At 38.9% G+C, this 15,622-nt stretch overlaps 1 protein-coding gene across 1 annotated transcript in view; it reads left to right on the top strand.

Annotated features, from left to right (window-relative positions):
- nell2a (neural EGFL like 2a) overlaps positions 1 to 15,622 on the top strand; it is a 76,558-nt gene that overhangs the window by 47,061 nt on the left and 13,875 nt on the right. Inside the window, exons 14-15 of the mRNA XM_020585552.1 lie at positions 1,344 to 1,466; positions 2,805 to 2,900. Of these exons, the coding sequence (XP_020441208.1) occupies positions 1,344 to 1,466; positions 2,805 to 2,900 (219 nt within the window). The remainder of the gene's footprint in view (positions 1 to 1,343; positions 1,467 to 2,804; positions 2,901 to 15,622) is intronic.

Here is a 15,622-nt window from a genome sequence, read left to right as displayed (position 1 = left end):
ATAGCTCATTCTCAATTTTTTAACACAAAAAGTAGGATATAAAGCAACAACACTTAATTAAACATTTAGTTTTACTCATCATTACCTTTACATAGCTTGTAACCTCAGTGGAATACTTTCCATTATTTGAGGCGCATTATCTACCCACCATGAGGCTTTTATAGTGAGTAAATAAAGATACGAAACAGTATTAGTTTAATCTGAGTGCTAGAGGCTCACAAGGTACTGTGCTTAAAAAATAACACTACGTTGGATTCATTTATAATTTCACACCCTCATACCTTTATAAGGTACAATAAAGAGGAGATAGTATCTGGGTAAGGGACTTTATGGTGCCATTAACTTATTTTAAATTATCATTGCTCATGTGTAATGCCGCAAAAACATGTTTATTTCTTTAGTAACTTGTGTGGCTCTGTCACTCAGTATTGATATTGCTGTATATATGAGAACATTATCACACTTTTCCTCCTATTTTTGTCACACTACAGCTGTTTTAAATTTTATTCCTGTTTACTCAACAATGAGATAATGATTTTATTTTTGTTCTTGGATTACTTGGTTTGTCTATTATATCCTTTTATTGCATTGTATTTTGCCACCTCACCCTCTGTGTTCTATCCAGAGGACCTTCACATACAGAGATTTGTTTACTACTTGGATACAGTGCGTTATCCTGGGCTGTAGCCATTAGTCAAGCTTTGTCATTGATTCATAACACACCTTATCACTGCCTTCACAGCAGCGGCGACCTGAGCTTGGGAGTGTTGATTCTAAAGGGACATTTCATTAATGCTTGTATGAAACTTACAGAAAAAAACTGCCATGGTTCTTAATAATTAATTGTGCCAAATTACATCACACAGCGGCTCATAAGTACAGCATCGTCCACCTCAATGTGCACAGTAGTATATGTCCAAGGAGCTTATTTTCACTTGTTATAAATATATTATGTCAAGAAAAACATCCAAAAACGACTTTTTTGGCAGATTATGGTGGGAGATGGAGACTCATCCTCCAGTTAGCTCATTTTCACTGATGTCTTATTATTAGAGTCTGACTTTCTGCTATCAAGTCATTTAATCCCAGACTGAGTTTGAAATCTTAATGCGATTTGAATGGAAAGTTAAACACATTACTAGCTGATAGCACTCGTTCCTCCTCTTTACAAGGAAAAGAAACATTCAGTTTTCTTTAATCAAGTGTTATTTCCCTGAGATTAGCAGGTTTGCAGATGTGATGTTAACTTTATCCGAACTGTTGCTGCTGCATCTTAAACATGACTTAACATGGCTGAAGAACATTTGTCGAGATTGACATTTGTTGTGTGTTCTTCTCATCAGAGCATGATGAGTGTCTCAGTGGACTCCACAACTGTGATGAAAATGCCTTGTGCTTCAACATGGTTGGAGGCCACAGCTGCTCGTGTAAGCCAGGCTACACTGGTAACGGGACAGTCTGCAAAGGTAAGCACCACCGTGTTACTTATGTTGTTCGTTGTGTCAAGTGCCCAGCCCATGGGGATTTAGAAGACACCAAAATCCAGTTTGTGATGAAACCTTTGACAGAAAACATAAAAATACAAAATAATGATATTTTTGTAGTTTTGGTCACTAATATTCACATTTGGAGGTTACTGTACCATCCTAACTGTATTGTGGTTATACCCTCATCAGCACTTTGTGTACTGAGGAAGACTTCTGTGACCTAGCGTAATGAGCGACGGCTGTTCTATTTGCAATCTATATGTTTTTACTAGAACACTGACCTGACCTTAGCTGGCCAATCACTACCTTGATTAGAAATAAATTTAAAGGGGAACTGCACTGATTTTTAAACTTGCTCCGTTGCCTTGTCATGGTGGAGTAGTGCTATAATGTCTTTGTGTTTCATTAATGAACTGGGGACGGCACTAACTAATATGTTTCTTATCAATAACTGTCAGTTATTTTCCTCAATAAATAGCTTAGTTTTAAAAAGTGTTATAGGACACTAATATATTTTATTTATATAGTGCTCTTCAAGGAACTCAAAGGAAAACACCAAAACCTAAAATTATTTCTTTTTTTTTTAATTCACTAAGACAAACAAAAGAAACAATTCATCGCAAGTGAGAAGCCTAGCAAAATGTCATTTTTATTTAAAACACAAATTGTGGATTTATTAATTTCCAAATGGTTACCAGTTATATTTTGCCAGTTGAATTATTTAATCATTGATTACAACTAATAACTGCAGTGGCATCATCAGATGTCATGATGTGATGTGATGTGATGTCATCAGAGGACAGGAAAGGATGTGGTAAATACATGCCAATATTGACCCAAACTAACTAATTAAAGTCAGGATGTCTCCCTGTTTTGCTTCAGTTTTGACCATTCTTTTAAATAAATGTCTGTTGTTTATGGAAGTACACTTCTTCATTTGAAGCACTATGTGGTTGGTACTCCTATTACTGGATATGGCTAGTTTTGTTTACACTTCCTCTTTCTTTTGGGAATGCGGAATATGAGTTCTGAATATCCTGTATGTCATTTATTTTTGTTGCATTCTGTCAACTTCATTGACTTCTCTTTGGGGACACAATAACTAACAGTCTACACATGGATAATGAACATTTTTAATTAACCTCAGTGAGATGCATTAATCACGCAAAATAATATTGTGCAAGCCTGTAATGAATCACATCACTAAATTAGCTCTTATTCTGTATGCAAATACATATGCTGCTGCTGGTCTAATTACATAGTTAATGCTCGTTAATCTTACTGAGTAATGGCTCTTCTCCTCTGGTCTACCTCTAGCTATGTGTGACGGATTGTGCCAGAATGGGGGAACCTGCGTCTCACCTAACAACTGTGTTTGCCAGCAAGGATTTACTGGGAAGAGGTGCGAGACAGGTAAGAGTTCATTTTAATTCCACTCCTACATTTTTCTACTCAAGAAAGACTTTCGGCTGAACCTTTAAGGAGCCACAAGCAATGAGGGGGTGGTTTATGCTTTTCACATCCAGTAAGAAAAGGACAAAAGCAAAGAGAAGGCGAGATTACTGTAGTAACTTAAGATTCAAGTTGTTGCTTTAGTTATTGTGACATACTATCTGGGCCCATGCTTACAAAGACAGTGATGATCCTTACTTTGTGGAGCTGTCTTCATTGTGACCCTGACAAAACAGCTGCTCTGGGAATTATATTTTCAGTGCTCACACTGCTAAATTCACAGAATGTGTGTGTTCAGAATCAGAATCAGCTTTATTGGCCAGGTGTGTCAGACACACAAGGAATTTGACTCAGGTACATCGGCTTTCAATGTGTATGTACATATCCCCATGCAAGGGGCAAGTAAACAGTAGACCAGCATAAGGCTGTGTAAGATAACTTTGAATGTGTGAGACTGTGCATTATGGGGGCCGAAACCCCTCACATTGCGGGGACTCAGAGGCTGGTCCCCACAAGGAAATCACTGAATTTTAGGGTGGCAACATGGGCTAAGTATGGGTTAGGTATTAGGCAAGTAGTGGTTATGGTTAAGGTTAGGATAAGAACACAGGAAATGAATGTAAGTCAATGTAAAGTCCCCACAAGGAATGAAAACACAGCGTGCGTGTGTGTCCATGCATACATCAGACTGTGTGGGTCTGAGCTCCATGGTGAATAATGAGCCTGTAGCTCTACCAATGACCCATTGGAGGATTTGAACTGCAGTTGCAGCAGTATAGGAATTACCTCATCGCAGCTCATATTAATCAGCATGGCATTCCTCCTCATAGGCTCCACGCCACATCCAAATCACAACTGCACAAACTCTTGATGCACAATATCCGATAAGGCATGATAGCTTAACTGAGTATTAAGTCAGCTTGTGTTTATAGCAAAGGCCATATCACTACTTGCTCTCATGCATGGAAATATGTCAAACAGAATGTGATGGTAAGACTCAGGGCTTTGGATTCTATTCTGAGTTTTTCCCTGCAGGGCTGGTGATTTAAGGAAGACTATAATCCTCCTGGTTGTGCTAGATTCACCGTATGTCTCATCTATAGCAGCAACACACTTCTCATAACCTGTTTCAACCTTTTGTGGAGCGTCCTTCAGGAGACAAGCGAACAAGCTGCTAGAAAGTCAAGTCATGACAGTTTTCTGAGTGTGTGCACTCGCGCTTGAGTGAAGCAAACTGAGCCTGTCTGCTTGCTCATTGGTTCAGGTATTGATTGCACATAAAGGGCCTTTTTTACGAGGCATCTTTTTTACTGCCCATCTTAAAGTAAATGAATTTCCTCCTGGTGCTGCTCCGAGATGCTGAGGAAGGAGATAACAGAGAGAGAGAGAGAGAGTGTGTGTCTGAGAACTACAGACAATGTGTTAACACACCTAAACCATAATGAGTTATCCTCCTTCCCATTTCGTAGCAGAGAAGGTTCTGAAAACCTCATCCCTTAGTAATGGCACAATCCAGGCAATCACACATTTCATTACTCTCTGTAGTGTTTTAGATCCCGGCGTTTCTCTTTTTGTCTACCTCTCTCACTTTACTTTCTTGTCAGAGAATACCATTGACTGTCAAAAGAAGATTTTTACAGTTTGTACCAAAGATATGTCCAAGGTGATTCTTTTCATCACTCAATATCTCAAGATAGAGCTCTACGTGACAAATAATTTGGTTTTTTTTTTAGAAAATATTTCTCCTGTGTGAAATAAGTGTTTTTCACAGAATTCTGTTTTAAATGGATCAGTCACATCAAGGTCACGTTTGGGTTAGGTTTTTGTTTTTAAATAAATAATATCTTCATCCACAAAAAGGTAACACCGCTTTAGTTAAAAAGCCTTCATGAGAGTGGCCACAATATTAAAAAACAAACACAAGGATTATCGACTCCACAGTGCTCTTCCTCACACATGCAGATACAAGTTTCAATCATGCACAAGAATTTTCATGGCCACATCTTTATTGCAATTATATTCAATACACAATGAATGAACATCATAGATAATAGTAATATAAACCTAAGGACAGATTTTTTTTAAATTGCAAACAAATAATTGTAGTAAATGTACCCCAAAGCTTTTGTACTTTTGGCATCTGCTTTGGGTGACATCTCTCTCAGAACCAAGAGGCTCTTTCACCATAAGTTTTTGACTTTATCTCAATTTGAAAGTCAGTATTTTGTTTCAACAAAAACTGAACACACTTTAGAATGCCCCATTTAAAGAAAATCTCCATCTGACCACCACATGCACCCTAATCACCATAAATTAGACTGTGGTCAGTCACAATGTAAGGCAGATCATACAACTGAAATGTTAAAAATATGGTGGCTCATTAGCTTGAGTGCACTTTCACAGGCCAACAGTTTAATTAAATCCTTGAAACCTGTATGTTTCAATTTATTGCACAGGTATAATAATCAAAAATTTTCAAATAGATTTGATTTAGGTGGACTCACACAAGAAGAATGAACTTCAATGGCATAACATTTTTTAACATCTTGTCCTTCTAGTCAGAATAAATAACTTCAGAGGTCCTGATAGGTAAAAAAAAACCACACAACTCTGCCTGTTTGTATTTAAAATCACAAATGATAGTGATATCAATCTTGAACAAGCATATTTCCCAAAATGTCAGCAAGTGACATTTTCAGTTTTGTCTACCTCCACTGTACTGAGGTGCAAACAGGTTTCATCAAATTTGAATAAATGAGATCAGAACTTGCTGTATGGATAGAGGTAAGTGAGAAGGTATGTGAACCCAAACCTTCAAGATGTTTATCCTCCATTAAATTTGACAACTGTTTGCTAGCCATTCTCTCCATAAACACATTTGTCTATTTCTTAATCACAACATGAAGGGAATTAGGGAATGAGTGATTGGTGGCTCAGGGAGCAGTCTGTTGTGAGGCTCCTCTCTGTTCATCATTGAGGCTGATTAGAATTCAAGGTTTAGGGACATGAACACAAACAAGCACTCACATGCACTCCAAAATCTCTTGCACACTCCTCATGCCTCAGGCGACAAGATGTTTGTCACCACAGCTGCTGCTGTTGTGTGCATGTCTATCTCTCCCCTTCCTCCCACTCCCTGCCAATCCTGTCCAAGTCAGCTCTCTATGGCAGCTACTATCCTCCTTTGTTTTTCTGTTTTCTTGTGGTTTTATAGTCCAGAACCACCATCAGGGCCCCTTGTTACAGGGCTAAAGCCTCTGGCACTGTTTCGAGACTTCACCAGTCATTCAGCGTGAAGTGGGGTGGGGTTCCTTCTTATTGTCTCCTCAGTGTGACAGGAGCTCCCAAAGAGGGAAGTGTCTACTGGAAAAGCTCGCAGAAATGTATGGAGGTTATTATACTGTTAGATATGCTACTCTAACGGTGGGGAGTAGGATGAAGGACAGGAAGGGGATGGAGAGTGAAACCAAGAGATTGGAAAGAAGAGATGGAGATGTACAGGGGAAGTGACAGATGCAGAATTGGAGGAGAGAGAGAGAGGAAAGAGAGGTAACAACTGGGAGGGGGGTGAGAGGAGGTGAAGTGGAAAGGAAGATACAGAGATGTTGGGAAAAACTGACAGATGCGGCAATGTAATGGGAAATGCAAGGAGAGGTGGTTAGAGGTATGGGTTAGTGACTCTTCTCTGCATTTGGGTACAGAATGAAGCTGGTGGAGCCCCTGCTGCAGCAGGAGGACAAGTTGAGCTGGGTGGATGGACATGGAAAAGCTTTCACTAAGTCTGGGTTCCCCACCCCCCCAACCCTGTGAGCTTTTAGAGGCCTCCCCAGGGACTCCACCACTTCTGCTGCTGCAGCGGCAGACTGACAGCCTGTCATAAGACACAGAACAGGAGTGAAGGCAGTGCAGATACACACATGCACACACATTTATATATGAAAAAATGCTAACAGCTTGGGGATTGTCAACCTGCTGCCCGTTCAAGAATGTTGTTTTTCAGTAAGATAAGGTGTGCACACATGTAATACAGTGTGTGTGAATGTACAAATATGTGGATGAATGTTAATGCATTGTCTGTTTTTTTGTGACTATGCGTGCACTTGCTGATTGCCATTACCATTCAGGGGGAATGGATGGGGAGGGACAGGGGACCAGCAGTGCTGACAGACACACACCGGCAAGTGGACAATTTTGACACATTATGAATTATGCAGGATGCAGCTGCAGCAAGGCACATAGGCTCCAGTCATAGATATAAATGTACGCAAAGCCAACCGTGTAATGTGTGCCCTGAACATGCCACATAGTCAGTATAGTAGCCCCAGGCTAGCATTATTCTTTATATGGCACGAGTGAGAAAATGATAAATGCTGGGATATTATGTTTATTATTCAGTAACATGACTTCCTTGTCTTGGAGGAATTCAGTTTGTAAAGGTGCTACAATAGCTTTTATTAAAACTAAAATGTCTGTTAACACCTCTGATGTTTTTTTTTTAACCTACAGTAAAGTGCTTGATTACCAGGTAGAAAAGAACTATCAGAAACTTAACAAAAGGAAGGTCATTATTTTGCGTGATTGATCATTTACCTGCAGCTGATGTTCTTTGATATGAGAAAATGGTCATACATTGTGCTTTGTTGAAACACAAATAGATAAGAATCCACTGCTGTGCTATGTGAGCATGACTCCATTTTGTTTGTTGTTTCATTTTGGCTCATGCTGCAAGTAATTGTATTTCTTGTCACACTGGCAAAGTGCAATGAAGCAAGGTTGCCCATATACGGTATCAAACCACAGTGTAATGCCCTGGCCTTATTTGCTCACATAAAGTTGGTCTTAGAGGTAAAGACTGTTGTTTGAGGGCATTTCTATATACACCTGTTAAAAATAGCTTCCAGCCTGCAACATCTGTGTGATATATATTACTGGGTGGGGGTGTAAGAAAGTAAACTTGGTATACTTGTATCTGCTACATGCTGCACTTCACCCCAAATTGAGCTTCAAATTGTGTGATTGATTTACAAAAAAACATACAGTAGGTAACTAATGCACATGAATATAAAGAGATATTAAATGAGAAAACAAAAGTTCAGGACAAGTGTTAATCTGGCAAGATAATATTAAAGTATGTTGAAAGTTGAAACACATTGAAAAATAAGGATAAAATTGTTATTTTATATTAAACTGAAGTTGTCATAATTCAGTAGTTTACACCCCTTTCCATCAAAGTACAGTCATTGAATGTCATTGTTCAGATGATTCCAGCAGATGAATAAGAAAATCTCAGTGGAAATAAACAGATACTGTATGATCATGCATACTTCATGACCAGTGAAACAGGGGAACAATTAGTTGTTTTCTTCCATTTTGTCTGTCTTAGTTTATAGGGCTATTTATTTATTCATTGCTTGCATTTAAAGATCTTCACTCATATTGAAAAAAAAAAACACATTAAAAATGTAACAGTTAATACATGTACAGTATAAACTGCATCATTAAGTTAAATAAGCAAATCATTTGCAATCATTTTTGCACTTCCATCTGACAGTGTTCAGTCTTCCTAGGATTAGTGGGCAAGATGAACTTGCAATATACTGTACAAGCATAAGGTGTCTTTATTTATGATTGGTCTCAAGTCTTAAGTTTCAAGTCTGAAGCAAGTCACAAGTTACTGTAGTGAAAATCAAGTTGAGTCCCTGCTATAGCAAGTTGTACAAAATTCTTATGATCTGATAATGTTATGGGAATATCACGTATTTAAGCGAAAGTTCACAAACTTTGCTGATAATTGTGCATTTGTAGGCTATAAACGAACCCTTGGCTATTAAAAGAAAAAAAGAAATGCCTTTCATAGCTATCAGAAACTCTTCTCATTAAAATACGTAATCGATTAGAAACTAAGTCTAACAACTTAAATTTAACTTTAGCTCTCTAGTTAACATTTGACTAGCCAATAAGTAAGTGTCTTTGTGAGTTTTGTATGGACAAATGAAGTTGGATGTTGTGGTGAGCGTGTCACTGATTTTTGCGCTCCAGACTTTGCATACTGCTGTTCTCTTCTTATTACCGCCATCCACAACATAATCCTTGAATCCAAACTGTATTAGTTTTGGACTAGACCTCTCCATGATAGCTACACCCTGTGCTCTGCATTGCCGTCTGCTGTTTTTAGAGGCCTCCCCAGGGACTCCACCACTTCTGCTGCTGCAGCGGCAGACTGACAGCCTGTCATAAGACACAGAACAGGAGTGAAGGCAGTGCAGATACACACATGCACACACATTTATATATGAAAAAATGCTAACAGCTTGGGGATTGTCAACCTGCTGCCCGTTCAAGAATGTTGTTTTTCAGTAAGATAAGGTGTGCACACATGTAATACAGTGTGTGTGAATGTACAAATATGTGGATGAATGTTAATGCATTGTCTGTTTTTTTGTGACTATGCGTGCACTTGCTGATTGCCATTACCATTCAGGGGGAATGGATGGGGAGGGACAGGGGACCAGCAGTGCTGACAGACACACACCGGCAAGTGGACAATTTTGACACATTATGAATTATGCAGGATGCAGCTGCAGCAAGGCACATAGGCTCCAGTCATAGATATAAATGTACGCAAAGCCAACCGTGTAATGTGTGCCCTGAACATGCCACATAGTCAGTATAGTAGCCCCAGGCTAGCATTATTCTTTATATGGCACGAGTGAGAAAATGATAAATGCTGGGATATTATGTTTATTATTCAGTAACATGACTTCCTTGTCTTGGAGGAATTCAGTTTGTAAAGGTGCTACAATAGCTTTTATTAAAACTAAAATGTCTGTTAACACCTCTGATGTTTTTTTTTTAACCTACAGTAAAGTGCTTGATTACCAGGTAGAAAAGAACTATCAGAAACTTAACAAAAGGAAGGTCATTATTTTGCGTGATTGATCATTTACCTGCAGCTGATGTTCTTTGATATGAGAAAATAGTCATACATTGTGCTTTGTTGAAACACAAATAGATAAGAATCCACTGCTGTGCTATGTGAGCATGACTCCATTTTGTTTGTTGTTTCATTTTGGCTCATGCTGCAAGTAATTGTATTTCTTGTCACACTGGCAAAGTGCAATGAAGCAAGGTTGCCCATATACGGTATCAAACCACAGTGTAATGCCCTGGCCTTATTTGCTCACATAAAGTTGGTCTTAGAGGTAAAGACTGTTGTTTGAGGGCATTTCTATATACACCTGTTAAAAATAGCTTCCAGCCTGCAACATCTGTGTGATATATATTACTGGGTGGGGGTGTAAGAAAGTAAACTTGGTATACTTGTATCTGCTACATGCTGCACTTCACCCCAAATTGAGCTTCAAATTGTGTGATTGATTTACAAAAAAACATACAGTAGGTAACTAATGCACATGAATATAAAGAGATATTAAATGAGAAAACAAAAGTTCAGGACAAGTGTTAATCTGGCAAGATAATATTAAAGTATGTTGAAAGTTGAAACACATTGAAAAATAAGGATAAAATTGTTATTTTATATTAAACTGAAGTTGTCATAATTCAGTAGTTTACACCCCTTTCCATCAAAGTACAGTCATTGAATGTCATTGTTCAGATGATTCCAGCAGATGAATAAGAAAATCTCAGTGGAAATAAACAGATACTGTATGATCATGCATACTTCATGACCAGTGAAACAGGGGAACAATTAGTTGTTTTCTTCCATTTTGTCTGTCTTAGTTTATAGGGCTATTTATTTATTCATTGCTTGCATTTAAAGATCTTCACTCATATTGAAAAAAAAAAACACATTAAAAATGTAACAGTTAATACATGTACAGTATAAACTGCATCATTAAGTTAAATAAGCAAATCATTTGCAATCATTTTTGCACTTCCATCTGACAGTGTTCAGTCTTCCTAGGATTAGTGGGCAAGATGAACTTGCAATATACTGTACAAGCTTTAGTGTCTTTATTTATGATTGGTCTCAAGTCTTAAGTTTCAAGTCTGAAGCAAGTCACAAGTTACTGTAGTGAAAATCAAGTTGAGTCCCTGCTATAGCAAGTTGTACAAAATTCTTATGATCTGATAATGTTATGGGAATATCACGTATTTAAGCGAAAGTTCACAAACTTTGCTGATAATTGTGCATTTGTAGGCTATAAACGAACCCTTGGCTATTAAAAGAAAAAAAGAAATGCCTTTCATAGCTATCAGAAACTCTTCTCATTAAAATACGTAATCGATTAGAAACTAAGTCTAACAACTTAAATTTAACTTTAGCTCTCTAGTTAACATTTGACTAGCCAATAAGTAAGTGTCTTTGTGAGTTTTGTATGGACAAATGAAGTTGGATGTTGTGGTGAGCGTGTCACTGATTTTTGCGCTCCAGACTTTGCATACTGCTGTTCTCTTCTTATTACCGCCATCCACAACATAATCCTTGAATCCAAACTGTATTAGTTTTGGACTAGACCTCTCCATGATAGCTACACCCTGTGCTCTGCATTGCCGTCTGCTGTTGTGTTCTGGTAGGTTGCCAGGTTTGCACACGTTGTACTAGAAATCACCCAATTTTGTTTCACAAACAAAATATTAACGTCTCAATATCTTGACAATGTTAATATTTAATTTAGAAAAGTGAAGTTATTTTGAGTTATTCGTCTGAAGTTTAAGTTAAGTCTCAATTCATGAATACCAAGTCAAAGTCAAGTCAAGTCTTTTACCATTGCTAGTCAAACAAGTCTCAAGTCCTCAAATTTGTGGTTTAACTTTAACTCAAGTCATGTGACTTGAGTCCCCCCGCCTCTGTTTTTAGGAAATACCCTGCTGATGTTCAAAGATTAATAACAAGGACTACAATCATCTCAGCTGTAAGATGATTTTTACAATACAGACCAGGACTCCAAATATTTTTTACCAGCAGACAGTCCCTGCATGAAATAATTGGACATCTGTGAACATCCTCTCCCCTGTTTAAGGTCTCAGATGCATGTTTACTGACTGAATTGCTGAACTATTCCTGTGAGTTGGATGGGGAGGTAGCCTTTGTATTTCCTTTAGTTTCAACTCATTATTTTCTTTCAAGCCTCTCTAAGCTTATTAGGATGCTTGGCCACGAGTTAAAATTTTCTGTCACTATGCTGTCAGTTCTGCAGCTAATGGCCGTCTCTGCTGTCCTCGGCTGGCCTTTTGTTCGCTTCTCAAAGGACGCTGTGGGCTGCTGAATGGAGAAGAGCAGTTGATCAGATGCTGCAGATGGACACCTCTCCCTTTCATCTTTCAATTCATCTGCAGTCCCAAGTCCTTGGGAGCACTTTTAATCAGCGGTGCTGGATCACACAGAGGCTAGCATAGCATCAACAATGTAATTTAAGGATGACGAGAAAGAGATAAAAGATATATATGTTTGGTGTTAATGATGCAATTTAGATTTGTGACTCCTACACATTCCTGGAGGGTTATGTTAAGAGCACCATCAGGGAGCCCTGGTGCATTACATCTCCCCTGTAGATTGATGCTTTATTGGTAGGCAAAACTCTCATTGTCTCAAGTCGTGATCATTACCAGCACACTTACTTGTATAAAGAGACATGATCTAAAGAGAGGGATGTTCTATTTATGTTAGGAAATAGTCTTTTTTTTCAGCCCTTCAGTATTATTTGTTTTGTCAGTGAAATATTCATTGAGTTTATGCCCTGTTCTCTAAGTTGAGCTTTCTCTGAGTTTGTGAAAAAAGAAGAAGAAAGAAAAGGAAGGACTGGAGCAAAACGTCTGAGGAGGACATATGTGGACAAAGGCAATTGAGAAGTGAATAAAGGTTATGGTTTTAATTACTGGGTGTTGGCAGATGAGATATAGGAGAAAGTGGATGAAGAAAAGGAAGCTAAAAGGACATGATCTATAATGAGGTGTAAAAATGGAAGAGGAAAAATAGCAATGAAGACGAGGAGGAGGATAGGAGGAGACAAGTGGATGGCCATGGGGTTCATGAGGAAACTTTGAAGGCGGTGAGAGGAAGAGTGTGAAGCCTTGAGGTCACACCAGCATATTGACTAGAACAGAGAGCAGAACGGGGCCAGACAAACAATTTGTTCCCTCAAACCTCATTTACATTGATGTTGAGCCCCAGGAAGCTTGTCAGAGATTTTGACAAAAGCACAGACTAGACAGAAAAAAGACAGATGAAACAACAGATAGACCGGTAAGCAGTCCGGCAAAGTCACACAAGCAGATAAAAAAAGGCTAACAGAAAGAAATACAGATGCTGAGGTAAATATGAAGAGGTAAAAGGAACAGGCTGATTATTAAAAACAAGCCTGTTCAGTTTAAATTGCACTGGACAGAAGAATTGCTGTCAGTTGTTGATGCTTTGCTGTTGTGTGATTTTTAAATAGCACTGGTCACTTTGTGTGTGTGTGGTACAGTACAAAGAGTAGGCAAGATAAAAACAACCCATCCTCATCACAGTCGATGTCTCCCCTGGGCACCTCCCACCTAACACTCAGACACAGGTAGTGAATATTTAAAAACCATATTATTTTTCTCAGCCTTCGACAGTTCCCATGATTCATTGCTGCTGCTCTTCTTCTCTCCCTCCTTTGCTTTATGATTTACCCACAAGGCCTGGGGGCCTGTGACTATTTAAGCTCAAGCGGCTTGTTTAAGCACAATGATTATGTATTCGTTATTTATTTAGAGACAGCCTTACAAAGCCACTCACTCCATCACTTGTAATTAGTGTGTCTTAATTAGGCCCTGCTAATGGCCAGAGCTGTCGTTTAGCCGAGCGCAACCTGCTGCTTCTACCTAAATGACACATCTCCTAGGGATTTCTAACTGCTGTAGCTGCTGCACTGCAGTGAACTGCACTGGACCCGGCACAACTACATTTCATTAATAACCAACAGAACAGTTTCTTTTCCTGTGCTGCAGCAGACAGATGTTTTGTTCTACATGTTCTGTGCTCTTTATTATATTATATTTTATATGTATGTATATAGTACTGTTGATTTTCTGCCTATTGGTAAATTCTTTGCAATTGGACACATTAAACAAACATTTTAACATATAGCAGTAAATTTCCCAGTTCTATCATTAGGTGGATTTATTATGCACATGTTGAAAATGTGCATAGAGCACCTAAAAATAGCACCTGAGGAATTTTCATTTAACTTGTACTTTAAAGAGTGGAGGAACTTTGCTGTAGGTATGTAAGTGATACAGTGATGGAATTCTTAATGCACTTGCAGCTGCCAATTGCTCAGAAGGCTGGTTTCCAATTTACCATGATTACTCATCCACTCTCCCACTCAAGTGCTTGCAAATATGGATTTGTGTTCCAGTGTCTGTTTCATCTTCAGGAACCGAGAGTGTAACTCAATTTGCCTCCGGTTTCATGATGACTGATTGAACATTTGAGTTCAGTCTTTCTCTTAATGAGGACTGAGGATCAGTGACAATCACTCAATTACACTTTACTGTACATAAAAGAGCAGGGATCCGTAATCCATTTCATAGCTTATCTCTGTGCATGTACGTGGCAATAAAAGCTTTGTACACATTATTATTGGCTTAAAGGTTCTGCAGTCTTTTCTCAGTCGTCGCTGTAAATGTGATCTGACATGACAAATTCAGCTTATTTTAAAATCCACTTAATGTCAGATGGCAGCTGACTTCAGAGCAGGAGGAAAGGTTCAGTTGAGATCCATAGATGTTTCTGACTAATTCCTCCTGGAGCCTATCAGAATTTTCAGGTAGACCTCTATGGAAATGGAATTCAGTTTGAAGTGGGTTACTGTACGGAAACGGTGTGTGTGGCAGCACTGCACTGAGTGATGCAACGCAGCAGAACTGCATCCCAACTCCCAGGGCTATGTGTCAGTCAAAGCCGAGGAGGGAGCAGGAACAATGAAAGGAAGAGATGAGGACAGGCTAGACTAAACTGTCTTTCTACTCAAAGTGAGAACAAACTGCAGGGATGGGGAAAGGTGATAAGGGCACAGGTGTTTTTGCATCAGCTTTGAGACAGACAGGTGAGGTGAAAAAGTAACACAAAGGAGGGAAGAGGAAAGAGAGCAGGGGGTGTTCAGGTAGAATGGCATAACAAACCTGTGATGGCGCAGAGGAAAGACCGTTTGCTTGTTTCTCACTTTGTTATCCAAGAGATGCTTTTATAGAGCCCTTGTTTCCAGGCTGCAACTCAGGATAATGAGTAGGATAACTGCTATCATTGCCTCTCTTTCACCTTCTTCACCTCTTCCTCCTCCACTTTCTGCTTCTTCCTCCTACTCCTCTTTGCTCCTCCAACACCTCTTTCTTCTTCCTTTTATCCCTGCTCACTTCAACTAGCCTGTCCTCACCCTCCTGCTGTTGTGCAGGTATTTTTCTTTAAAAGTTCATGTCTTTCGGTCAGCACGGTAACCCCAAAATTACTGCTCTTCTGTGGCCTTGCCCTCTCCAGAAAGCCAGTTTTATTTTGTTTGTGTGCTCTCTTTTTCAGAGAGCAGAGAGAGGAAAAACATGACAGGATTTAACAGGTGAAAATACTGCACCATCCACGTTTATGATTCAGAAAAAGATTCAGGAGAGACAGCGTAGCGCCCTCGGCTGATTGTCATTGTTGATACAATTACAATAATCCTCCATTATCATTCATGCAAGATACTGTAGATGATAAA

This window comes from Monopterus albus, unplaced genomic scaffold, assembly GCF_001952655.1.
Source record: "Monopterus albus unplaced genomic scaffold, M_albus_1.0 scaffold7.1, whole genome shotgun sequence".
Taxonomy (NCBI): domain Eukaryota; kingdom Metazoa; phylum Chordata; class Actinopteri; order Synbranchiformes; family Synbranchidae; genus Monopterus; species Monopterus albus.
This window is presented reverse-complemented; position numbering and strand designations above follow the sequence as displayed.